Raw genomic sequence first — 27356 nt, 5'->3', positions numbered from 1 at the left:
CGGCCCATCGAGTCTGCACCGGCTCTTGGAAAGAGCACCCTACCCAAGGTCCACACCTCCACCCTATCCCCATAACCCAGTAACCCCACCCAACCCTAAGGGCAATTTTGGACACTAAGGGCAATTTATCATGGCCAATCCACCTAACCTTCACATTTTTGGACTGTGGGAGGAAACCGGAGCACCCGGAGGAAACCCACGCACACACGGGGAGGATGTGCAGACTCCGCACAGACAGTGACCCAAGCCGGAATCGAACCTGGGACCCTGGAGCTGTGAAACAATTGTGCTATCCACAATGCTACCGTGCTGCCCATAGTATGATTATTGTCAATCTTCTGCCTCAACTTAACTTTCCAACCTGTTCCCCATAGCCCTTGATTCCCTGAGAAATATCTGCTTCTCTCAGCCTTAAATATATTCAACGGTGGAACCTCCGAGGGTTCACAGCCCTTTGATTGAAGAAGCTTCTCCTTATCCTAAATGCTCGACCCCTTATCGTGACACTGTGTCCCCATGTTCTAAATTCCCCAGCCAGGGGAACAACCCCAGCGTCCACTCTGTCAAGTCCCTTCAGAATCTTGTATGTTTCATTGAGATCACCTCTCATTCCTATAAACGGAAGAAAATATAGACCCAATTTTCTCAGCCTCGCTTCACAGACAACCATCACGTCCCAGGAATCAGTCTAGTGGACCTTTGCATTACTGCCTCCAAGGCAGGAATATCCTTCCTTAAAATACAGAGACCACAACTGCACACATCATTTTAGCTGTGATCTCACCAAGACACTTTACAATTATAGCAAGACTTCTTTATTCCTGTACTCCAATTCCCTAGTACGAAGTCTTACAACACCAGGTTAAAGTCCAACAGGTTTGTTTCGATGTCACTAGCTTTCGGAGCGCTGCTCCTTCCTCAGGTGAATGAAGAGGTCTGTTCCAGAAACACATATATAGACAAATTCAAAGCTGCCAGACAATGCTTGGAATGCGAGTATTAGCAGGTGATTAAATCTTTACAGATCCAGAGATGGGGTAACCCCAGGTTAAAGAGGTGTGAATTGTGTCAAGCCAGGACAGTTGGGAGGATTTCGCAAGCCCAGGCCAGATGGTGGGGGATGAATGTAATGCGACATGAATCCCAGGTCCCGGTTGAGGCCGCACTCATGTGCGCGGAACTTGGCTATATGTTTCTGCTCGGCGATTCTGCGTTGTTGCGCGTCCTGAAGGCCGCCTTGGAGAACGCTTACCCGGAGATCAGAGGCTGAATGCCCTTGATTGCTGAATTGTTCCCCGACTGGAAGGGAACATTCCTGCCTGGTGATTGTTGCGCGATGTCCGTTCATTCGTTGTCGCAGCGTCTGCATGGTCTCGCCAATGTACCACGCTTCGGGACATCCTTTCCTGCAGCGTATGAGGTAGACAACGTTGGCCGAGTCGCACGAGTATGTACCGCGTACCTGGTTGGTGGTGTTCTCACGTGTAATGGTGGTATCCATGTCGATGATCTGGCACGTCTTGCAGAGATTGCCATGGCAGGGTTGTGTGGTGTCATGGTCACTGTTCTGAAGACTGGGTAGTTTGCTGCAAACAATGGTTCGTTTGAGGTTGCGCGGTTGTTTGAAGGCAAGTAGTGGGGGTGTGGGGATGACCTTGGCAAGATGTTCATCTTCATCAATGACGTGTTGAAGGCTGTGAAGAAGATGTCGTAGTTTCTCCGCTCCGGGGAAGTACTGGACGATGAAGGGTATTCTGTCGGTTGTGTCCCATGTTTGTCTTCTGAGGAGGTCGGTGTGGTTTTTCGCTGTGGCGCATTGGAACTGTCGATCGATGAGTCGAGTGCCATATCCCGTTCGTACGAGGGCATCTTTCAACGTCTGTAGATGTCTGTTACGCTCCAAGCATTGTCTGGCAGCTTTGAATTTGTCTATATATTTGTTTCTGGAACATACCTCTTCATTCACCTGAGGAAGGAGCAGCGCTCCGAAAGCTAGTGACATCGAAACAAACCTGTTGGACTTTAACCTGGTATTGTAAAACTTCTTACTGTGCTCACCCCAGTCCAACGCCGGCATCTCCAATTCCCTAGAAAGACTAACGTGCCATTTGCCTTCATAATGGCTTGCTGCACCTGTATGCTAACTTTCTGTGTTTCTGTACCAAGTCTCTTATACATCAACATTTACATATTCTGCTTTTCTATTCTTACTACCAAAGTGTATAACCTCAGACTTCCCACATTATGCTCCATCTACTATCTAGTTGCCCATTTAATTAACCTGCCTATATCTCTTTGAAATGAAATGAAATGAAAATCGCTTATTGTCACAAGTAGGCTTTAAATGAAGTTACTGTGAAAAGCCCCTAGTCGCCACATTCCTTGTTCAGGGAGGCTGGTACGGGAATTGAACCGTGCTGCAGGCCTGCCTTGGTCTGCTTTAAAAGCCAGCAATTTAACCCTGTGCTAAACCAGCCTCTCTGTGCCCTCCCCCCAGCTTACATTCCCCCCAAACTCAGCAAACTTAGATAAATTACTGTACAACAGGGAGGGGGAATGTTAACTTGTTTTTTATTCGTTCATGGGATGTGGGAATCACTGGCTGGGCCAGCTATGGGTCAGGAGTGACGTGTAGGCCGGACCAGGTAAGGATGACAGACTTCCTTCCCTAAAGGGCATTAGTAAACCAGATGGGTTTTTATAACAATTGACAATGGTTTCACGGTCATCATTAGATTTTAATTCCAGATTTTTATTGAATTCAAATTCCACCATCTGCCATGTCTCTGGATTACTAGTCCAGTGACAGTAGTACTATGCGACTGCCTCCCCTAGACACTTTATTCCAGATGGCGGTCACACCCCTTAGGATAGGGTCTTCTGTTTTGGTCAGTGGTCAGGGACAGCATGGTGTGAGTGCATGGTGTGGCTGCATAGTGTGAGTGCATGGTGTGGCTGCATAGTGTGAGTGCATGGTGTGACTGCATGGTGTGAGTGCATGGTGTGGCTGCATAGTGTGAGTGCATGGTGTGAGTGCATGGTGTGGCTGCATGGTGTGACAGCATGGTGTGAGTGCATGGTGTGGCTGCATAGTGTGAGTGCATGGTGTGGCTGCATAGTGTGAGTGCATGGTGTGGCTGCATAGTGTGAGTGCATGGTGTGACTGCATGGTGTGAGTGCATGGTGTGACAGCATGGTGTGAGTGCATGGTGTGACTGCATGGTGTGGCTGCATAGTGTGAGTGCATGGTGTGAGTGCATGGTGTGGCTGCATAGTGTGAGTGCATGGTGTGGCTGCATAGTGTGAGTGCATGGTGTGGCTGCATAGTGTGAGTGATTGGTGTGACTGCATAGTGTGAGTGCATGGTGTGACTGCATGGTGTGAGTGCATGGTGTGACTGCATGGTGTGAGTGCATGGTGTGGCTGCATAGTGTGAGTGCATGGTGTGGCTGCATAGTGTGAGCGCATGGTGTGGCTGCATAGTGTGAGTGCATGGTGTGGCTGCATAGTGTGAGTGCATGGTGTGGCTGCATAGTGTGAGTGCATGGTGTGACTGCATGGTGTGAGTGCATGGTGTGGCTGCATAGTGTGAGTGCATGGTGTGGCTGCATAGTGTGAGTGCATGGTGTGGCTGCATAGTGTGAGTGCATGGTGTGGCTGCATAGTGTGAGTGCATGGTGTGACTGCATGGTGTGAGTGCATGGTGTGACTGCATGGTGTGAGTGCATGGTGTGGCTGCATAGTGTGACTGCATGGTGTGACAGCATGGTGTGAGTGCATGGTGTGGCTGCATAGTGTGAGTGCATGGTGTGACTGCATGGTGTGAGTGCATGGTGTGGCTGCATGGTGTGAGTGCATGGTGTGGCTGCATAGTGTGAGTGCATGGTGTGACTGCATGGTGTGAGTGCATGGTGTGGCTGCATGGTGTGAGTGCATGGTGTGGCTGCATAGTGTGAGTGCATGGTGTGACAGCATGGTGTGACTGCATGGTGTGAGTGCATGGTGTGGCTGCATAGTGTGAGTGCATGGTGTGACTGCATGGTGTGAGTGCATGGTGTGGCTGCATAGTGTGACTGCATGGTGTGAGTGCATGGTGTGACTGCATGGTGTGAGTGCATGGTGTGACAGCATGGTGTGAGTGCATGGTGTGACTGCATGGTGTGAGTGCATGGTGTGGCTGCATGGTGTGAGTGCATGGTGTGGCTGCATAGTGTGAGTGCATGGTGTGACAGCATGGTGTGAGTGCATGGTGTGAGTGCATGGTGTGGCTGCATAGTGTGAGTGCATGGTGTGGCTGCATAGTGTGAGTGCATGGTGTGACTGCATGGTGTGGCTGCATAGTGTGAGTGCATGGTGTGGCTGCATAGTGTGAGTGCATGGTGTGGCTGCATAGTGTGAGTGCATGGTGTGACAGCATGGTGTGAGTGCATGGTGTGACTGCATGGTGTGAGTGCATGGTGTGACTGCATAGTGTGAGTGCATGGTGTAACTGCCTGGTGTGAGTGCATGGTGTGAGTGCATGGTGTGGCTGCATAGTGTGAGTGCATGGTGTGACTGCATGGTGTGACTGCATGGTGTGACAGCATGGTGTGAGTGCATGGTGTGACTGCATGGTGTGAGTGCATGGTGTGACAGCATGGTGTGAGTGCATGGTGTGACTGCATGGTGTGAGTGCATGGTGTGACTGCATGGTGTGAGTGCATGGTGTGGCTGCATAGTGTGAGTGCATGGTGTGACTGCATGGTGTGACAGCATGGTGTGAGTGCATGGTGTGACTGCATGGTGTGACTGCATGGTGTGAGTGCATGGTGTGGCTGCATAGTGTGAGTGCATGGTGTGACTGCATGGTGTGAGTGCATGGTGTGGCTGCATGGTGTGAGTGCATGGTGTGAGTGCATGGTGTGACTGCATAGTGTGAGTGCATGGTGTGACAGCATGGTGTGAGTGCATGGTGTGACTGCATGGTGTGAGTGCATGGTGTGGCTGCATGGTGTGAGTGCATGGTGTGGCTGCATAGTGTGAGTGCATGGTGTGACAGCATGGTGTGAGTGCATGGTGTGAGTGCATAGTGTGAGTGCATGGTGTGGCTGCATAGTGTGAGTGCATGGTGTGAGTGCATGGTGTGACTGCATGGTGTGACAGCATGGTGTGGCTGCATAGTGTGAGTGCATGGTGTGACTGCATGGTGTGAATGCATGGTGTGGCTGCATGGTGTGAGTGCATGGTGTGGCTGCATAGTGTGAGTGCATGGTGTGAGTGCATGGTGTGACTGCATGGTGTGAGTGCATGGTGTGAGTGCATGGTGTGGCTGCATAGTGTGAGTGAATGGTGTGACAGCATGGTGTGACAGCATAGTGTGAGTGCATGGTGTGACAGCATGGTGTGACTGCATGGTGTGAGTGCATGGTGTGACTGCATGGTGTGAGTGCATGGTGTGGCTGCATGGTGTGAGTGCATGGTGTGGCTGCATAGTGTGAGTGAATGGTGTGACAGCATGGTGTGACAGCATAGTGTGAGTGCATGGTGTGAGTGCATGGTGTGACTGCATAGTGTGAGTGCATGGTGTGACAGCATGGTGTGAGAGCATAGTGTGAGTGCATGGTGTGGCTGCATAGTGTGAGTGCATGGTGTGACAGCATGGTGTGAGTGCATGGTGTGGCTGCATGGTGTGGCTGCATAGTGTGACAGCATGGTGTGACTGCATGGTGTGAGTGCATGGTGTGGCTGCATGGTGTGAGTGCATGGTGTGGCTGCATAGTGTGAGTGCATGGTGTGGCTGCATAGTGTGAGTGCATGGTGTGGCTGCATAGTGTGAGTGCATGGTGTGACAGCATGGTGTGACTGCATGGTGTGAGTGCATGGTGTGACAGCATGGTGTGACTGCATGGTGTGGCTGCATAGTGTGAGTGCATGGTGTGAGTGCATGGTGTGGCTGCATAGTGTGAGTGCATGGTGTGAGTGCATGGTGTGACTGCATAGTGTGAGTGCATGGTGTGACAGCATGGTGTGAGTGCATAGTGTGAGTGCATGGTGTGGCTGCATAGTGTGAGTGCATGGTGTGACAGCATGGTGTGAGTGCATGGTGTGACAGCATGGTGTGGCTGCATGGTGTGGCTGCATAGTGTGACTGCATGGTGTGACAGCATGGTGTGACTGCATGGTGTGAGTGCATGGTGTGGCTGCATGGTGTGAGTGCATGGTGTGGCTGCATAGTGTGAGTGCATGGTGTGGCTGCATAGTGTGAGTGCATGGTGTGGCTGCATAGTGTGAGTGCATGGTGTGACAGCATGGTGTGACTGCATGGTGTGAGTGCATGGTGTGACAGCATGGTGTGACTGCATGGTGTGGCTGCATAGTGTGAGTGCATGGTGTGAGTGCATGGTGTGGCTGCATAGTGTGAGTGCATGGTGTGGCTGCATAGTGTGAGTGCATGGTGTGGCTGCATAGTGTGAGTGATTGGTGTGACTGCATAGTGTGAGTGCATGGTGTGACTGCATGGTGTGATTGCATGGTGTGAGTGCATGGTGTGGCTGCATAGTGTGAGTGCATGGTGTGGCTTCATAGTGTGAGTGCATGGTGTGGCTGCATAGTGTGAGTGCATGGTGTGGCTGCATAGTGTGAGTGCATGGTGTGGCTGCATAGTGTGAGTGCATGGTGTGACAGCATGGTGTGAGTGCATGGTGTGACTGCATGGTGTGAGTGCATGGTGTGGCTGCATAGTGTGAGTGCATGGTGTGGCTGCATAGTGTGAGTGCATGGTGTGGCTGCATAGTGTGAGTGCATGGTGTGGCTGCATAGTGTGAGTGCATGGTGTGACAGCATGGTGTGACTGCATGGTGTGAGTGCATGGTGTGACTGCATGATGTGAGTGCATGGTGTGACTGCATGGTGTGACAGCATGGTGTGAGTGCATGGTGTGGCTGCATAGTGTGAGTGCATGGTGTGACTGCATGGTGTGAGTGCATGGTGTGGCTGCATGGTGTGAGTGCATGGTGTGGCTGCATAGTGTGACTGCATGGTGTGAGTGCATGGTGTGGCTGCATGGTGTGAGTGCATGGTGTGGCTGCATAGTGTGAGTGAATGGTGTGACAGCATGGTGTGACAGCATAGTGTGAGTGCATGGTGTGAGTGCATGGTGTGACTGCATAGTGTGAGTGCATGGTGTGACAGCATGGTGTGAGAGCATAGTGTGAGTGCATGGTGTGGCTGCATAGTGTGAGTGCATGGTGTGACAGCATGGTGTGAGTGCATGGTGTGGCTGCATGGTGTGGCTGCATAGTGTGACAGCATGGTGTGACTGCATGGTGTGAGTGCATGGTGTGGCTGCATGGTGTGAGTGCATGGTGTGGCTGCATAGTGTGAGTGCATGGTGTGGCTGCATAGTGTGAGTGCATGGTGTGGCTGCATAGTGTGAGTGCATGGTGTGACAGCATGGTGTGACTGCATGGTGTGAGTGCATGGTGTGACAGCATGGTGTGACTGCATGGTGTGGCTGCATAGTGTGAGTGCATGGTGTGAGTGCATGGTGTGGCTGCATAGTGTGAGTGCATGGTGTGAGTGCATGGTGTGACTGCATAGTGTGAGTGCATGGTGTGACAGCATGGTGTGAGTGCATAGTGTGAGTGCATGGTGTGGCTGCATAGTGTGAGTGCATGGTGTGACAGCATGGTGTGAGTGCATGGTGTGACAGCATGGTGTGGCTGCATGGTGTGGCTGCATAGTGTGACTGCATGGTGTGACAGCATGGTGTGACTGCATGGTGTGAGTGCATGGTGTGGCTGCATGGTGTGAGTGCATGGTGTGGCTGCATAGTGTGAGTGCATGGTGTGGCTGCATAGTGTGAGTGCATGGTGTGGCTGCATAGTGTGAGTGCATGGTGTGACTGCATGGTGTGAGTGCATGGTGTGACAGCATGGTGTGACTGCATGGTGTGGCTGCATAGTGTGAGTGCATGGTGTGAGTGCATGGTGTGGCTGCATAGTGTGAGTGCATGGTGTGGCTGCATAGTGTGAGTGCATGGTGTGGCTGCATAGTGTGAGTGATTGGTGTGACTGCATAGTGTGAGTGCATGGTGTGACTGCATGGTGTGATTGCATGGTGTGAGTGCATGGTGTGGCTGCATAGTGTGAGTGCATGGTGTGGCTTCATAGTGTGAGTGCATGGTGTGGCTGCATAGTGTGAGTGCATGGTGTGGCTGCATAGTGTGAGTGCATGGTGTGGCTGCATAGTGTGAGTGCATGGTGTGACAGCATGGTGTGAGTGCATGGTGTGACTGCATGGTGTGAGTGCATGGTGTGGCTGCATAGTGTGAGTGCATGGTGTGGCTGCATAGTGTGAGTGCATGGTGTGGCTGCATAGTGTGAGTGCATGGTGTGGCTGCATAGTGTGAGTGCATGGTGTGACAGCATGGTGTGACTGCATGGTGTGAGTGCATGGTGTGACTGCATGATGTGAGTGCATGGTGTGACTGCATGGTGTGACAGCATGGTGTGAGTGCATGGTGTGGCTGCATAGTGTGAGTGCATGGTGTGACTGCATGGTGTGAGTGCATGGTGTGGCTGCATGGTGTGAGTGCATGGTGTGGCTGCATAGTGTGAGTGCATGGTGTGACTGCATGGTGTGAGTGCATGGTGTGGCTGCATGGTGTGAGTGCATGGTGTGGCTGCATAGTGTGAGTGCATGGTGTGACAGCATGGTGTGACTGCATGGTGTGAGTGCATGGTGTGGCTGCATAGTGTGAGTGCATGGTGTGACTGCATGGTGTGAGTGCATGGTGTGGCTGCATAGTGTGAGTGCATGGTGTGACTGCATGGTGTGAGTGCATGGTGTGACTGCATGGTGTGAGTGTATGGTGTGACAGCATGGTGTGAGTGCATGGTGTGACTGCATGGTGTGAGTGCATGGTGTGGCTGTATGGTGTGAGTGCATGGTGTGGCTGCATAGTGTGAGTGCATGGTGTGACAGCATGGTGTGAGTGCATGCTGTGAGTGCATGGTGTGGCTGCATAGTGTGAGTGCATGGTGTGGCTGCATAGTGTGAGTGCATGGTGTGACAGCATGGTGTGAGTGCATGGTGTGAGTGTATGGTGTGGCTGCATGGTGTGAGTGCATGGTGTGACTGCATTGTGTGAGTGCATGGTGTGACTGCATGGTGTGGCTGCATAGTGTGAGTGCATGGTGTGGCTGCATAGTGTGAGTGCATGGTGTGGCTGCATAGTGTGAGTGCATGGTGTGACAGCATGGTGTGAGAGCATGGTGTGACTGCATGGTGTGAGTGCATGGTGTGACTGCATAGTGTGAGTGCATGGTGTAACTGCATGGTGTGAGTGCATGGTGTGAGTGCATGGTGTGGCTGCATAGTGTGAGTGCATGGTGTGGCTGCATAGTGTGACTGCATGGTGTGACTGCATGGTGTGAGTGCATGGTGTGACAGCATGGTGTGAGTGCATGGTGTGACTGCATGGTGTGAGTGCATGGTGTGGCTGCATAGTGTGAGTGCATGGTGTGACTGCATGGTGTGACAGCATGGTGTGAGTGCATGGTGTGACTGCATGGTGTGAGTGCATGGTGTGACTGCATGGTGTGAGTGCATGGTGTGGCTGCATAGTGTGAGTGCATGGTGTGACTGCATGGTGTGAGTGCATGGTGTGTGCTGCATGGTGTGAGTGCATGGTGTGAGTGCATGGTGTGACTGCATAGTGTGAGTGCATGGTGTGACAGCGTGGTGTGAGTGCATGGTGTGACTGCATGGTGTGAGTGCATGGTGTGGCTGCATGGTGTGAGTGCATGGTGTGGCTGCATAGTGTGAGTGCATGGTGTGACAGCATGGTGTGAGTGCATGGTGTGAGTGCATAGTGTGAGTGCATGGTGTGGCTGCATAGTGTGAGTGCATGGTGTGACTGCATGGTGTGACAGCATGGTGTGGCTGCATAGTGTGAGTGCATGGTGTGACTGCATGGTGTGAGTGCATGGTGTGGCTGCATGGTGTGAGTGCATGGTGTGGCTGCATAGTGTGAGTGCATGGTGTGACAGCATGGTGTGAGTGCATGGTGTGACTGCATGGTGTGAGTGCATGGTGTGGCTGCATGGTGTGAGTGCATGGTGTGGCTGCATAGTGTGAGTGAATGGTGTGACAGCATGGTGTGACAGCATGGTGTGGCTGCATAGTGTGAGTGCATGGTGTGAGTGCATGGTGTGAGTGCATGGTGTGACTGCATAGTGTGAGTGCATGGTGTGACAGCATGGTGTGAGTGAATAGTGTGAGTGCATGGTGTGGCTGCATAGTGTGAGTGCATGGTGTGACAGCATGGTGTGAGTGCATGGTGTGACTGCATGGTGTGACAGCATGGTGTGGCTGCATAGTGTGAGTGCATGGTGTGACTGCATGGTGTGAGTGCATGGTGTGACAGCATGGTGTGGCTGCATAGTGTGACTGCATGGTGTGAGTGCATGGTGTGGCTGCATGGTGTGAGTGCATGGTGTGGCTGCATGGTGTGGCTGCATAGTGTGACTGCATGGTGTGACTGCATGGTGTGAGTGCATGGTGTGGCTGCATGGTGTGAGTGCATGGTGTGGCTGCATAGTGTGAGTGCATGGTGTGACAGCATGGTGTGACAGCATGGTGTGGCTGCATAGTGTGAGTGCATGGTGTGACTGCATAGTGTGAGTGCATGGTGTGACAGCATGGTGTGAGTGCATGGTGTGGCTGCATGGTGTGAGTGCATGGTGTGGCTGCATGGTGTGACTGCATGGTGTGGCTGCATAGTGTGACTGCATGGTGTGGCTGCATAGTGTGAGTGCATGGTGTGGCTGCATAGTGTGAGTGCATGGTGTGACAGCATGGTGTGAGTGCATGGTGTGGCTGCATAGTGTGGCTGCATAGTGTGAGTGCATAGTGTGATGGGTCATGCAGCCACATGAGGACAGTGACGAAGGAGCCACAGAGGGTTTTGAGGTTTATGCAGCTTGTTTGGATGCAAGTGGGGGTTGCAGGGTGGATGAGCTAACTAGCCTTGGCACCACGGTACAGGAAGCTATTCAGGTTAGGGGGAGTTACGAGAAATGTAGTGGTTGGGTGGGACAGTACAATCAGCTGAATTGCCACTGTTCTCTGCAGCAAAGAGCATGCATCCAGACAGCTGTGTTGGCAGCCTGGAGGCAGGGGGCTGGACCCTGCGTTTCAGTGGGTAAGTGCCGGCTGAAACAGAGCATTCCGGGAGTTTTCCAACGCCAAAATCGGCAGTGAACCCTCGCCGATTCCAGGACTGGTGAGTGGCTAGCAGCGGTGCCAGGTAACACACCTGGCTCTTGCGCCCAAAACGGCTGGAGAATGACCAGCTCTGTGGCTGCGCTTGCGCACAGCGCCAACCTGCAATGGTCACGTGTACAACATGGCGCAGGCCATGCGCGGACCCGTCCCACCAAATACGACCCTACTGGCCGCCCCCTGACCAGTCCCCCAAGCCCTCGCGGAAGCCCCCCCTCCAGCCAACAGCACGGCTCTTGGCCGACTGTGGCGGCGCTGGACAGTGTGCAGCTCCACGCCGGGTTCCAGACCGCTCAGACCATACGTCAACCGCGCGGTCGGGAACTCGGACCATCGGGGGCGGAGCAGCAACACACAGAATCACCAAAGTATTAATCTCTGGATCATTCATAGAATCCTTACCGTGCAGAAGTTGGCCATTCAGCCCATCAAATGTGTACCTAAGCCACCTGCAAATTGGTATAGGACAAATCAGATTAGAGGAGAGAATGCATGGCTCAAAGACTTGTGTGGAAGTGGGTTCTGGTTCGTTGGGCACTGGCATCAGTACTGGGAAAAGTGGGATCTGTATTGTTGGAACAGTCTACACCTGAACCTTGCTGCCACTGGTGTTTTGTGAGCTGCATACCTAGGAAGGTAGAGATGGTTTTAAACTAAGTCATGGGGGCAAGTTTGGGAAGATGTGATGAATCAAAGCGTAGAGAGAAGGGAAAAGATAAAGGTATTATTACAGGAAATGCAAAATGAACCATGACAGGAAGGATAGCCTGTACAAATCCAACAGTAAATCAACAGATGAGCCTAGAGGTTATAAAAAGAATAAAAGGATAAAACTGAAGGCTCTGTATCTGTATTAAAAACAAAACAGATGAACTGAGAGCGTACATAGAATCATAGAATCCCTACAGTGTGAAGGAGGCCATTCGGCCCATCGAGTCTACGCCACTTCTTGTTACGAGAGCACCTACGCCCAATCCTTTGCTCCTATTCCTGTAACCCCACCTAACGTTTTGGGCAATATTAGCAATATTGGCCAATTCACCCAACCTGCACATTGGCACGATAGCACAGTGGTTAGCACTGTTGCTTCACAGTGCCAGGGTCCCAGGTTGGATTCCCGGCTTGGGTCACTGTCTGTGTGGAGTCTGCACGTTCTCCCTGTGTCTGTGTGGGTGTCCTCCCGGTGCTCCGGTTTCCTCCCACAAGTCCCGAAAGAAGTGCTGTTCGGTAATTTGGACATTCTGAATTCTCCCTCAGTGTACCCAAACAGGTGCCGGAATGTGGCGACTAGGGGCTGTTGCTCTTATTAACCTTAGTTTTATTAGCTCTAATTCTGTCACCTTTGCTCACGAGTCGCCAGGTATCTTTCTGATACCGCCACGTGGTTCAAGCTCAGGTAGTGATTAATAATGCAGCACTCCGCTTAGTAAAAGTTAAATCAACTATCATTTATTATATACAGCAATAAATACTTATACAATAATCCTACTTCTAGACTACTACCTACCACTAAAGGCCAATACTTAACTTTGGAAATGGCCCACCAGGTCAGGGAAACGAATAGTCCATTGAATTGGGTCTGGGCCTGCGGGATTCAAAGCTGGTACAAGTCGATAGTCAGGAGCGCCCATCTGGTAGCGATCGCTGGAGTAACACTTACAGTATTCTTTGTCGAAGGGTCTCGAAGGTTGCGAGCAGGAGAAGAAGGGTCGATCTGAACTTGGCCCCTATTTTTATAGTCCCCAGGGGCTTCCCGCCTCTCGGGGCGGACCTCGTACCTGGTTCCAAGTGATTGGACTTGGTCCCAATCACTTGGTTCTATATGCTCCAATAATGGGGCGATTCCTTGATCGGGGGGGGTGGTCGTCTACCTTCCTTTGTGTCAGCCCCTGCTGGCGCCGAAAGGTCTGGATCGGCTTTATTTTGCTAATGTGTAGCAATTGTTCTCGGGGATGGCTGCTTAATATGCAGATGGCTGGGTTGTTGTGATGTTGATGGCTGCAGGTATCGGTCTGGGCTGACTTCCCCAGAGCCGAATACACTGCTTTACCTGCAGCTGTCCGTTTGAGTCCTGTTGGCTGATTTTCCCATCAGCCTCTTTCGTTCGCCATTTTAGATCGGGGTTTGACCATTCTAATCGGGAATCAGCCATTTTACGTGGCTACAGGGCTTTTCACAGTAACTTCATTGCAATGTTAATGTAAGCCTACTTGTGACAATAAAGATTATTATTATGATCTTTGGACTGCGGAAGGAAACCCACGCATTGAAATAAATAAGTACAATTTGATAGCCATTACAGAGACACAGCTGCAGGAGGACATGGATTGGGGCCTGAATATTAAAGCGTACAGGACATTTAAGAAGGACAGGAAGCGAGGAAAATGTGAAGAGGTGGCTCTGTTAGTTAATTATGGTATTAGCACAATAGACAGAGATGACCAATGTTCAGGGAACCAGGATGTGGAAACGGTTTGAGTGGCAATGAGAAATGGTAAAGGACACACCATCTGTGGTTAACTAGAAAGGTTAAAGATAGCAACAAACTTCAAGAAAAAGCATATAATTGTGCAAAGATAGGTGAAGGTCAGAAAAGGGGAAAAACTTTTCAAATGTATAGTCGTTTGTTGGGAAGCCTGTTTCCCGAATTGTTTATGTGCTGTAACTTTTTCTATACATTTGTAATAAAATACATTTTAAAAAACCCAAAATCGAGGTCCACTGCCCGGCACCGATTCGGGTGCCATGTTCCGGTACCTTGCTGGTGGCAATAGTGAGGTTTACGCCCCAAGCTGGCAGTGGCATGCGAAAGTGGCTTTGCATCCACTTAAATGTGATTAGCTGGCTGGACACAGTATGCTCCGTCCTTCTGCGATGCTCCGCTCCTCTCAGGTGGAAGGCTTGTGGGCGTGAATTACTACAAGTATTTACAAATATAGACTGGTGGCCATGGCTGTGGAGGGGGAGCGGGAGGCTAAAAGAACACTGAAATACTGTTGAAAACTGTCGAGCTTGCTGGGGTGGCTGCCCGGGCCGGGGGCAGTAGCGGGTAGTGACTTGGTGCCAAGTCCCTCAGGATCAGGTGGCCTGGCTCAGACCGCCATTGCTGTAGTTTGTCTTTTAAATGCATCAATTTGGAGATACTTACAGGCCCCTGGCTGCTCACACTGCTGACTGCTCACTGTCTCCTTTAAATGCTCAGAAGGCCTCTGGTCATCTGGGAGCTCACCCACTCCACGCCTCTGGACACCCTCATGCCCCAGCTGTTTCATCAAGGGGATGGGTGTGGCCAAGCTCAATCAGAAGCCCACAAGCTGTTGGCACTCCTCAGGAGCATTGCCCGAAGAAAAAGCAGGGGATCAGCAGAGCTCACCCCAACCAGAAAACACCTGTACTGTGGCCTACTGAACTCTGCCTGGTTCTCTACCACTATCAGGGCAGAGGATTCACCACTGTCCCCCACCCCTCTGGATCACCAGCTGCTTCCTCCTGGTGAGGCTGGCAGCAGTGAATGTCTCTGCCACCACTTCCCAGGCAGTGTTGAGGAGAGCAGGCTTGAGCCTGCGGCCCATGCTGGGGAAGACGGTGTTCCTCTGTGCCTCACTGGCATAAAGCTGTGGTCCCCCTCGAACTCCCGTTCTCGGTGGGCAGGTGTGCTCTGAGTCATTTTGGTGGCTGCAGTGAGTGTCTGGTAAGTGGAGCAGTTAAAAACAGCTCCAGGTGTCAGGCTCTTTGGTGCTAACTCTGGCCCCAGCGGCTAAAATGCCCGCTGGGCCGGGAATTACTTGGAATTCGCATCAGCAGAATGCTGGCCCATTAGCATGTCCTGAATTGCTCCCCGTATAGCGCCACCAACGGGTACATGAACTGCATGCATTTCAGTGCCAGCCTCAACACTTAGGGCGCGATTTAACACGTTTAGTGGGGTGTATCTCAGTGCCTGCAATGGTGAGAACGACGCGGCCATCAAACGGACCTCTTTTTTGGCCTTGGCGAGGAATACCCCGTTGAGGCCGCACTTACCTGAGGCTGCATTGACAAGCTCATTTCTGAATGCCGCCCCGATCTTTTGACGAGGCTGTTAAATCGTGCCCCTCACCTTGGTCAATATTTATCCCTAAACCAACATCACTAATAAAAATCAGGAGCGGGATTCTCCGGTCCGCCAACGCGTTTTCCAGCGCGGAGCGGCGTGCCCCCGTCGGCAATGGGATTCTCCGGTCAGCCAACGCGTTTTCCAGCACGGAGCGGTGCGGAGCAGTACGCCCCCGTCGGCAATGTGTTTCCCCGTTCCCGCAGCTGGCCAATGGAGTTTCCCTTCGTGGCCACCTCACGCGTTGGGAAACCCGCGGGACTGTGGGCGCTGCCAGCGGACAGGAGGATCCCGCCGACGGGGAGTTCCGCTGCAGGTCATTTCCACAATGCTATTTGCGGGAGCTGGCTGGTGCAAATTGACTACCATGTTTCCTACATTGCAGCACTTCAAACTCGATCCCCGCTCCTGAGGTCCTGAAATGTGCTACAGAAATGCCACTCCCTTCTTTTCAGTTTCAAAACCTGAAAAATCTGTTGTGCTGGATATTTTAATGGAAACACTCTGGAACAAACTTTAGAAATTGGAACATATGTTACTCAAAACTAAACCAGATTTATTCTCTATCCTGAAGGGAGATAAATCTGAGTGGATTTGGTGGCACCGCTTCCTGCCTTCAACATCCAGCTTATGCTTCAAAAGATTGAAGCAAATATTTTCCCTCTGTAATGGTCTTGGCATGAAAGCTGTCTCTGATTTCACTAACTGATGCACTCGGGTACTACATACATAACACGTCTCATCAGATGTAAACGTACACAGGGTTGAAAGTGTATACAGTTCACCATGCTGTGAAGTGACTTAGGAAAAACAATGGCAAGGAAAGAGACTGTATAAATGCAAATTTTCTTTCTTTTCCAGGTAACCAAGGCACTTTGGTTGGATAGAGGTAAACTACATGCCTTTGATGAGAAGGCCTATCTCTCAAGCAAACTCCTGAAACCTGGAGATGACCCTTATGGGCACCATGCATTCAACCAGCAGGAGAGTGACAAACTCACTAGTGACAGGACGGTCCGTGACACCAGGCATTACAGGTAACAGGAAGCACTCCAAACAACCGACAGGGGATCGGAAATGGACAGTGCCCCTCACTTCCCAAAACCCTTCCCCATGCTCCGCCTTCCTTTCCTGAAGATTCTGACTTGGTGGGATTTTCTCTTCATTTTCATTTGCAGGATGTGGGTATCACTGCTAAGGCCAGTGTTGGTTACATAGCCCTAATTCTTCCTAAGAAGGTGGTGGTGATCTGCCACTTTCAACTGTTGCAGTCCAAGTGGCGTAGGTACACCCATATTGCTGTTAGGGAGAGTCCCAGGATTTTGACCCAGTGATAGGGAAGGAACAGCGATATATTTCCAAGTCAGGGTTGTGTGTGGCTTGGAGGGGAACGTCCAGGTGGTGGTCTTCCCATGCACCTGTTGCCCTTGTACTTCTAGGTGGTAGAGGTTGGTTCGTAAGGTGTTATGGAAGGAGCCTTGGAGTGTTTATCTCATTTAACTTCCTTTATTGAGTCCTTTGCAAGTGTCAGTGGACGGCATTGTGGCACAGTGGTTAGCACTGCTGCCTCACAACGCCAGGAACCTGGGTTCAATTCCGGCCTTGGGTGACTGTGTGGAGTTTGCACTTTCTCCGTGTGTTTGCGTGGATTCCCTCCAGGTGCTCTGGTTTCCTCCCACAGATGTGCAGGTTAGGTGGATTGGCCATGATATAAATTGCCCCTTAGTGTCCAGGGATGTGCAGGTTAGGTAGGGTGACGGGGAGTTGGTCTATGTAGAGTGCAGAGGGTTGGTGCAGACCCGATGGGCTGAAAGGCCTGCTGCACTGTAGGGATTCTATGATTCAGTGATTTGGAGTTAGGATCAAATTTGATCTCATCCAGTGTCTATTCACTTTCCAGATGATCATTTTCAGAAGCAGGAAAGAGCACTGACTCCATTCACCATCCCAAGGATGATCTGGTTAACTGCCTCTGTAAGGAAACAGGTTGATCAGATCATCAATGGAGTGTCATCCCTCCCCAGTTAAACTGCCCATGGCATTCAGCGTGTAAGATCACATGGGATAGTATTGGTACTTTGTGGGTGAGGTACTGGAGGGCCACCAGGACCTATAGAATCATGTCCTAGGAGACGTTCAAAAGAGAAAATAGAGAGCAGGTAAATTAGAGGAAAGCAACAAAACTAAGACTGTGGCGTCCCACACGATCCACAAAATCTTAAAGCACTTTACAGCCAATTAAGTGTTTTTTGTAGTGTATCCATTGAAGTGTATGTAATGAGGGAGACGTGACAGCCAATGTTTGCACAAACAGCAATGAGATAAATGAGATAAAGAGATCATCTGTTTCTTTTGTGCTGTTGATTGATATTAGCCAGGACACCGATGATAACCCCTGTTGAGTTCACAGTAGTAACCACACAGGAAGCGTAAGGAACAAAAGATTTATTTACAGAAGAACTGGTCCCAGAAGGGACTACCTGCGCGCCCAGCCCACACCCGGGCCAGGGTTTTTATTTTATTTTTTAAAATATATTTTATTCAAGATTTTTTGGCCAAACATAACAGTACGTAGTGTTTCTTTTACACAACAATAAAGCAATATAAATAACAGTGGCCAGTTTTAAACAAATAAATAAATAATATATGAACAGAAACAAAAACCAAACTAAATGGCAACTGCCTGGTCAAGAATAAATACTCTCCAAAGATACAATCCAACAGCCCAATATACATTACCTAAAACAAGTGCCTATACATATACAATAACATCCCTGAGAGTCCGTCCGATTCCTGAGCACTGAAACACAAAAAGGAATCTCGGGAGGACCGCCATTTTAACCGCCTGCACCCTCCCTGCCAGAGACAGGGACACCATGTCCCATCTCTTAAAGTCCTCCTCCATCTGTTCCACCAACCACGTTAAATTAAGCCTATGTAATATACCCCAATTCTTGGCTATCTGGATCCCCAAATACTGAAAGTCCCTTGTTACCTTCCTCAACGGTAAATCCTCTATTTCTCTGCTCAGCTCCCCTGGATGCACCACAAACAACTCACTTTTCCCCATGTTCAATTTATACCCTGAAAAATCCCCAAACTCCCCAAGTATCTGCATTATCTCTGGCATCCCCTCTGCCGGGTCCGCCCCATATAGCAACAAATCATCCGCATACAGAGATACCCGGTGTTCTTCTCCCCCCCTGAGTACTCCCCTCCACTTCCTGGAACCCCTCAATGCTATGGCCAGGGGCTCAATCACCAGTGCAAACAATAAGGGGGACAGAGGACATCCCTGCCTCGTCCCTCTATGGAGCCGAAAATAATCAGACCCCCGTCCATTCGTGTCCACGCTCGCCATCGGGGCCCTATACAGCAACTGTACCCATCTGATTATACCCATCTCCAAAGCCAAATCTCCTCAGCACCTCCCACAAATAATCCCACTCCACTCTATCAAATGCTTTCTCGGCATCCATCGCCACCACTATCTCCGCTTCCCCCTCTGGTGGGGGCATCATCATTACCCCTAGCAGCCTCCGTATATTTGTATTCAGCTGTCTCCCCTTCACAAACCCAGTTTGGTCCTCATGAACCACCCCCGGGACACAATCCTCTATCCTCGTTGCCATTACCTTGGCCAGAATCTTAGCGTCCACATTCAGGAGGGAAATAGGCCTATAGGACCCACATTGCAGCGGGTCTTTTTCCTTCTTTAGGAGGAGCGCTATCGTTGCCTCTGACATAGTCGGGGGCAGCTGCCCCCTTTCCCTCGCCTCATTAAAGGTTCTCATCAGTAGCGGGGCCAGCAAGTCCATATATTTCCTATAGAATTCAACTGGGAATCCGTCTGGTCCCGGGGCCTTCCCCGCCTGCATGCTCCCAATCCCTTTCACTACTTCCTCCGTCTCAATCTGTGCTCCCAGTCCCGCCCTCTCCTGCTCCTCCACCTTAGGAAATTCCAGCTGATCCAGAAAGCACATCATTCTCTCCTTCCCATCCGGGGGCTGAGCTTCATATAATCTTTCATAAAATGCCTTGAACACTCCATTCACTCTCTCTGCTCCCCGCTCCATCTCTCCCTCCTCATCTCTTAGCCCCCCCTATCTCCCTCGCTGCTCCCCTTTTCCTCAATTGGTGGGCCAGCAACCTGCACGCCTTCTCCCCATATTCGTACTGTACACCCTGTGCCTTCCTCCATTGTGCCCCTGCGTTACCCGTAGTCAACAAGTCAAGTAGCCTTTGCCTTTCCCTGTACAGTCCCTCCTCCGGTGCCTCCGCATATTGTCTGCCCACCCTCAGAAGTTCTTTCAACAACCGCTCCCTTTCCCTACCCTCCTGCTTTCCTTTATGTGCCCTAATAGATATCAGCTCCCCTCTAACCACTGCCTTCAGTGCCTCCCAGACCACTCCCACCTGTACCTCCCCATTATCGTTGAGTTCCAAGTACCTTTCAATACACCCCCTCACCCTTAAACACCCCCCCTCATCTGCCAATAATCCCATGTCCATTCTCCAGGGTGGACGCTGTTCTTTTTCCTCCCCTATCTCCAGGTCCACCCAATGTGGAGCGTGATCCGAAATAGCTATAGCCGTGTACTCCGTCCCCGTCACCTTCGGGATCAGTGCCCTTCCCAAAACAAAAAAGTCTATCCGTGAATAAACTTTGTAGACATAGGAGAAAAACGAAAACTCCTTACTCCTAGGTCTACTAAATCTCCAGGGGTCTACTCCTCCCATCTGCTCCATAAAGTCCTTAAGCACCCTAGCTGCAGCCGGCTTCCTTCCGGTCCTGGACCTCGATCTGTCCAGCCCTGGGTCCAGCACCGTGTTAAAATCTCCGCCCATTACCAACTTCCCCACCTCTAGGTCCGGGATACGTCCTAACATACGCCTCATAAAGTTGGCGTCATCCCAGTTCGGGGCATATACGTTCACTAAGACCACCGCCTCCCCTTGCAATTTGCCACTCACCATCAAGTATCTGCCCCCACTATCCGCCACTATGGTCTTTGCCTCAAACATTACCCGCTTCCCCACTAGTATAGCCACTCCCCTGTTTTTTGCGTCTAGCCCCAAATGAAACACCTGCCCCACCCATCCTTTGCGTAGTCTGACCTGGTCTATCAGTTTCAGATGCGTCTCCTGCAGCATAACCACATCTGCCTTTAATTTCTTTAGGTGTGCGAGTACCCGTGCCCTTTTAATCGGCCCGTTCAGCCCTCTCACATTCCACGTGATCAGCCGGGTTGGGGGGCTCTTTACCCCCCCCCTTGTCGACTAGCCATCTCCTTTTTCAATCCAGCTCCTCCCCCGGTTCCCACGTACCGTATCTCCCCCCAACGGCGCCCTCCCGCCCCGACCACCCCACCCCCTACCAGCTCCCCCTTCTCCCCAGCAGCAGCAACCCAGTTAACCCCCCCCCCGCTAGATCCCTCACTAGCGTAATTGCACCCCCCATGTTGCTCCCAGAAGTCAGCAAACTCTGGCCGACCTCGGCTTCCCCCCGTGACCTCGGCTCCCACTGTGCGAGGCCCCCTCCTTCCTGCTTCCCTGTTCCCGCCATGATTACCATAGCGCGGGAACAAAGCCCGCGCTTCCCATTTGGCCCCGCCCCCAATGGCTGGCGCCCCCAGCTCCTCATCCTCCCTCCCCCCTCCCCCACGACATGGGGGAGAGAGAAAAGTTACAGGGTGCCAGGGTTTTTATATTCTGGCTTGTTCTCCCACTGATGAGAGGGCTCCGCCGGCTCAATGGGGAAGCTCCAATTCCATGAGACTCTTGGGAGCCTAATCGACCCAGCCCCATGCGCCTCGTGTAGGTTACAATAACCCCCCTGCTTTTAGACATAGTGCCATGGGATCTTTTATATCCACCCGACTAAGCAGATTGTGCCTCAGTTTACTGTCTCAGCAGCACTCCTGTCAGTACCACACTGGAGTGTCAGCCTTGATTACATTGTCAAACCTCACCTGAACCCACAACGTTTCTGAGTCAGAGGCAAGAGCACTGATCCCGGGCAACACATGAAATGGAGCTGATAGTGCCCAACACTGAGTGATTGAGTTATGTTGGGTATAACCAGTGAGTGTCTGGTATTACAGTGAGTTGCTAATCAGATTATACATCTAGAGGAAACATTTTCACTTGTTAAATGAAGGCATATGTTAAATATCAATTAACATCTGTGCATTCAATGGGACTGGTGTATCGGGAACAAATGATTCCACTCCAATTGGCAGAATTTTGAATCTTTCTCTCCATATGGGGATGGTGGCCATGGGAGGGGAGTGTACACAGCTGAGGCTCATCATACTCTCCATTCTGTTGCAGCCAGATCAAACCTCCAGGGGAATATGTCCAACCAAAGTAACAACCGTAATGTACACACAGGCACATAGACTCACTCACTGTCTCCCACACATACAACAAGAAACAAACACACACACACTCGCATAGAACAAAGACACACACGAACAACAAAAGACACTATTGTAGCTTTCTCCTTTAAGGAGGAATGCATTAGGGCGGCACGGTGGCACAGTGGTTAGCACTGCTGCCTACGGCGCTGAGGACCCGGGTTCGAATCCCGGCTCTGGGTCACTGTCCGTGTGGAGTTTGCACATTCTGCCCGTGTCTGCATGGGTTTCACCCCCACAACCCAAAGATGTGCAGGGTAGGTGGATTGGTCACGCTAAATTGCCCCTTAATTGGAAAAAATAAATAATCGGGTATTCTAAATTTATAAAAATAAAGGAGGCATGCATCGGAACGGTCATGTGACCCAGGAACCGAGGGGGAATGAACGCAGGGGATCTCAGTGCAGAGTGTGGGCTTTGCAGCCAGTTGTGAACTTAGTGCTGAGAATGGACACATTATTGATTGTGCTCTGGATATGGTTTGTTAGTTAATAAACTCCTTGTCGTTCGTTAGCCAACTGGTGGTCGCCAATCAAACTACAAACGCTAGACGTGTATATTGATATATGGTGAGATTCATGACTCTAGTCTGAGACCATCTATCGCCGTTCGGGAAGCTCGCGTGGCTGCTGTGGACTCAGTCCGTGGCCGCCCTGGTTGGGGGGGGGGGGGGTATCGGGCACCCTGGGGAGGGGGGTGGGGGGGGGGCCTTATGGGCTGCCGGGGACAATAATCAATGATTACAATAATAAAGAATATTATTATTATCACCTTTATATTGCTTTGTTCCCAATTTTAATTTCTTCGTTGTAGGCTGTTCACCAGAGGCCTGGCACTCTGTACAGAACTAACAGTAGCATTGCTCTGTCCTGTCGTGGACGCGCCGGAGCAACTCTTTCCAACAGATTCCAATGTGAGATCCTGGCCAGGAAATACACTGCCTATTAGTGTCACTGGTTGTCCCTTTCTTGTAACGGAATGATCCATGTCCACAGTCCTCCTGTCTCATTCGCAACTAAAAGAAGCTCACCTCCAAGTGAACTTGCGCCAAAACCACCTATGTACAGGGCACTTGGCGCCAAGTGTATGTGCAGAGGGCGTTGACCAGCTCACTGTTGCCTCTTATGGTCGGAGACTGTACTGTTGATTAGGCAGCTGTTCTCTGACTCCATGCCTATGTTAGCTGATGGGTTCAGTGTGAAGCAATTACTGTCAGGTAACGTTTGAGGAATACCACGACCCTTAAAACTGTGACCCTTTTTACACCCGTCCATGGGTCACGATTCCCACTTTGAAAAAGCTTGCCTTAGAAGACAAAGTGAGGACTTCCGGTGGCGATATGAAGGAGTAAGTCGCACATTTGGTGGCTCCCGCTCGGGTCGGACTTTTGGACCTTTTTCCCCGATTTTGTACCGGACTTGATTTGAAAAATCGATGACAGAGGCAATTGGGTACTGGATTCCCACATCGGTCCCATAGAGGAGGACTAAAAGTGCTCGCAAAGGCAGAAACAGACGGATAGAGAAGGCTTGGGCTGAAGCTGCAGCAGGAGACAGCATGGTGGATGACCGGACCTCTGGCTTGTCGACCCAGCGGTCAATGGAGCAGCTGATGCAATTTACGCAAGAGGGCTTCGCCAAGCAGAAGCGGGACTGCTTGGACCCAATTAAAGAGTCAATTGAGCGGCTGGAGCTTAGATTGGACGGCCAAGATCGGGGGATCCAGAAAATAGAGAAGGTGCTGGCTGACTAGGAGGAACATCAAACTGCAGTGGAGCTGGAGGTGGGGATGCTGAGAGACCAGCAGAAAAGGCTCCTGGAGAAGGTGGAGGACCTAGAGAATAGGTCCCGCCAGCAGAACTTGAGAATCGTTGGGCTTCCAGAGGGGTCCAAAGGAGCGGACGCTGGGGCATACATAGCGGACATGTTCGAGAAGCTGCTGGGGGATGGGGCATTCTCCCGCCCCTTGGAGGTGGACAGGGCTCACAGAGCACTCGCGAGGAAGCCGCAAATGGGAGATTCCCCCCAGGGCAATGGTGGTGAGATTCCACAGGTATTTGGATAAGGAGCGTATTTTACAGTGGGCCAAGCAGACACGGAGTTGTAAATGGGAGAACAGTATCCTGCGGATCTATCAGGATCTGAGTGCGGAGGTGGTCAGGAGAAGAGCAGGGTTCAACCAGATCAGGTCAACCCTTTTCAAGAAAGAGGTGAAGTTCGGACTGCTGTATCAGGCCCATCTCTGGGTCACGCACAAGGAGCAACATTTTTACTTCAAGTCACCTGACTTCAAGCGCTGGACTTCGCAAAAAGGAAAGGATTGGTGGCGGACTGAGAACTTTTGAACTTTGCTGCAACATTCATGTTTAAAAAAGTTTCTTGTTTTTTCGTTTTGTGGACGCTATTTGTAATGCCTTCTGTATTGATTCGGGGCTAGTTGCAGAGCTGAGTGAGTTAAAGTTTACATTTGCACTGTTGGGGGATGGAGGTAAGTTTGTTCAGATGCTGGATCTCTTGCTTGATCTTTTCTTTGTTTAGATTTTTTTTTCTGTCGGGCAATTGTGTAGGGATTGTTTGTCATTTGAATATGTATGTATGAGTGGGGGGGAAGGTGGGGAGGGAACAAAAGATGGGAGAATGGCGCCAGGGGTTGGGGCCACCAAGCTAGCTGGGCGAGCTAGCTCACGGAAGCATAGTGGGGGGTGAGCAGATGTTAGGCTTATCAAAGGGGTCGATTTACATTGTGCTGTTACTGGGGAGGGGGGGGTGAAATGTTCTGCTGACAGGGAGGGATTGTTGCTGAGGAACAGAGAGGAGGTCGGGGGCGGAGGCTGCCTGCGGGCGTGCCAGTGGAAGTGCGGGGAGACTGGCTCAAGAAAGGTGATGGCTGATCGACGAAGGGGGGGGGGGGGTGGCGATGAGCCCCCCAACTAGGCTGATCACCTGGAATGTACAAGGGTTAAATGGGCCAGTCAAGAGGGCACGTGTGTTCGCACATTTGAAAGGACTGAAGGCGGATGTGGTAATGCTGCAGGAGACGCACCTTAGAGCAGCCGAACAGATTAGATTAAGGAAAGGTTGGGTTGGACAGGTTTTTCACTCGGGACTGGACTCGAAGACTAGAGGGGTCGTGATCCTGATCAACAAGCGGGTGGTGTTTGAGGCGGGAAGAATAGTTTCGGATGTGGGAGGCCGGTACATTATGGTCAGTGGGAAATTAGAGGTGGTACTAGTAAATGTGTAAGCGCCAAATTGGGACAATGTGGAGTTTATAAAGAGGATGCTGGGGAAGATACCGGACCTGGATTCGTATAAGTTGGTCATGGGAGGGGACTTCAACACAGTTATTGACCCTGGCTTGGACCTGTCAAGCTCAAAATCGGGCAGGGTGACAGCAATGGCAAAGGAACTAAAAGGGTCCATGGAGCAGGTGGGGGGGGGGGGGGGGATCCATGGAGATTTGGGCAGCTGAGGGTGAAGGAGTTCTCCTTCTATTCACACGTGCATAAAGTGTAGTCCCGGATTGATTTTTTAATTCTGAGCAGGGCCTTACTGACGGGGGTGATGGACACGGGGTACTCGGTAATCACAATATCAGACCATGCTCCGCACTGGGTTGACCTGCAGGTTCGTAAAGACAGTAACCAGAGCCCGCACTGGAGATTAGACGTGGGTCTTCTAGCTGACGAAGAGGTGTGCGGGCGGCTGAGGAAATTTATTCAGAACTACCTAGAAGTTAACGAAATTTCGGCAGCTTAGAAAGAGGGAGGCAGCCAGGGAGATAGGGAAAGTAAAGGATGGAGATGGGAACCTGGTTGGAGACTCAGCAGGTGTGAATAAGGCGTTTAAGGAGTTTTACAGTAGGCTGTATGGGTCGGAACTCCCAATGGGGCCGGAGGGGATTAGGCACTTCCTAAGGGGACTGAATTTCCCGAAGGTGGACGGGGAGCTGGTAGAAGGGCTGGGGGCCCCGATCGGGTTGGAAGAGATAGTGGAGGGGCTGAAGACCATGCAGTCGGGTAAAGCCCCGGGGCCGGACGGGTACCCAGTGGAGTTCCATAAAAGGTTCTCTGGGATATTGGGGCCGTTGTTGATGAGGACATTCAATGAGGCAAGGGAGAGAGGGGTGTTGCCCCCGACGATGTCACAGGCCACAATTCTGCTGATCCTGAAGCGGGACAAGAACCCGGAGCTGTGTGGGTCCTACAGGCCGATATCCCTATTGAATGTGGACGCCAAACTGCTGGCCAATATTTTGTCCTCTAGGATTGAGGATTGTGTTCCGGACGTTATTGTGGAGGACCAGACGGGGTTTGTCAAGGGAAGGCAGTTGGTGACCAATGTAAGAAGGCTATTAAACGTGATCATGATGCCCCCGGAAGGTAGGGAGGTGGAGGTAGTGGTCGCAATGGACGCAGAGAAGGCCTTTGATCGAGTAGAATGGGAATATCTGTGGGAGGTACTGGGACGGTTCAGATTTGGGCAGGGCTTTATTGACTGGGTCAGGTTACTGTATCAGCGAGCGTATGGACGAATAGGACAATATTGGACTATTTTAGGCTGCATCGGGGGACAAGACAGGGGTGCCCCCTCTCCCCACTGTTGTTCACATTAGCCATAGAGTTGCTGGCAATTGCACTGAGAGCCTCAAGGGGCTGGAAGGGGCTGGTCTGGAGGGGGGGTGGAGTACAGAGTCTCGCTTTACGCAGATGACCTGCTCCAGTATGTATCGGACCCAGCAGAGGGGATGGAAGAAATCATGAGGATTCTGGGGGAATTTGGCCGGTTTTCAGGGTAAATACTAAATATGGGGAAAAGTGAGATGTTTGCGGTCCAGGAGAGAGGACAGGAGAGGCGACTGGGGGAGCCGCCGTTTAGAGTGGTAGGGGGAAGTTTTAGGTATCTAGGCATCCAAATGGCGCCGGAATGGGAACAACTGCACAAGCTAAATCTGGCCCGACTAGTAGACCAAATGAAGGACGATTTTCGGAGATGGGACGGGCTCCCCCTGTCACTAGCCGGGAGGATCCAGACGGTGAAGATGACGGTCCTCACAAGATTCCTATTTGTGTTCCAGTGTCTCCCCATCTTTATTCAGCGGTCTTTTTTTAAACGGGTCAACAAAGTGATCACTGGCTTTGTATCGGCGGGCTAGACCCCGCGAATAAAGAGGGGGATGCTTGAGCAGAGCCGGGGAGAGGGCGGGCTGGCGCTACCAAACTTCAGTAACTACTATTGGGCGGCGAATATAGCCATGATCAGGAAGTGGGTGGTGGGGGGCGTGTCGGCATGGGAGCCTATGGAGGCGGCTTCATGTCAGGGCACCAGCTTAGAGGCGTTGATAACGACAACTCTGCCGTTTCCACTGGCACGGTACTCCACCGTGGTGGTGGTGGCGGCCCTGAGAGTCTGGGGGCAATGAAGGAAGCATGTGGGAGCAGAGGGAGCATCGGTTTGGTCTGGAATTTGTAATAATCACCGGTTTGCCCCGGGGAGGCTAGATGGAGGGTTCTCGAGATGGCAGAGAGCAGGGATTGAGAGGATAGAACATAGAACATAGAACAATACAGCGCAGTACAG

General features: G+C 51.3%; 1 protein-coding gene across 1 annotated transcript in view; it reads left to right on the top strand.

Annotated features, from left to right (window-relative positions):
- The window catches only part of galnt16 (UDP-N-acetyl-alpha-D-galactosamine:polypeptide N-acetylgalactosaminyltransferase 16), a 238832-nt gene that overhangs the window by 80606 nt on the left and 130870 nt on the right, over positions 1 to 27356 (top strand). Inside the window, exon 2 of the mRNA XM_072487379.1 lies at positions 16220 to 16395. Within this exon, the coding sequence (XP_072343480.1) occupies positions 16220 to 16395 (176 nt within the window). The remainder of the gene's footprint in view (positions 1 to 16219; positions 16396 to 27356) is intronic.

The sequence above is a fragment of the Scyliorhinus torazame genome, chromosome 2 (genome assembly GCF_047496885.1).
Source record: "Scyliorhinus torazame isolate Kashiwa2021f chromosome 2, sScyTor2.1, whole genome shotgun sequence".
Lineage (NCBI taxonomy): Eukaryota > Metazoa > Chordata > Chondrichthyes > Carcharhiniformes > Scyliorhinidae > Scyliorhinus > Scyliorhinus torazame.
This window is presented reverse-complemented; position numbering and strand designations above follow the sequence as displayed.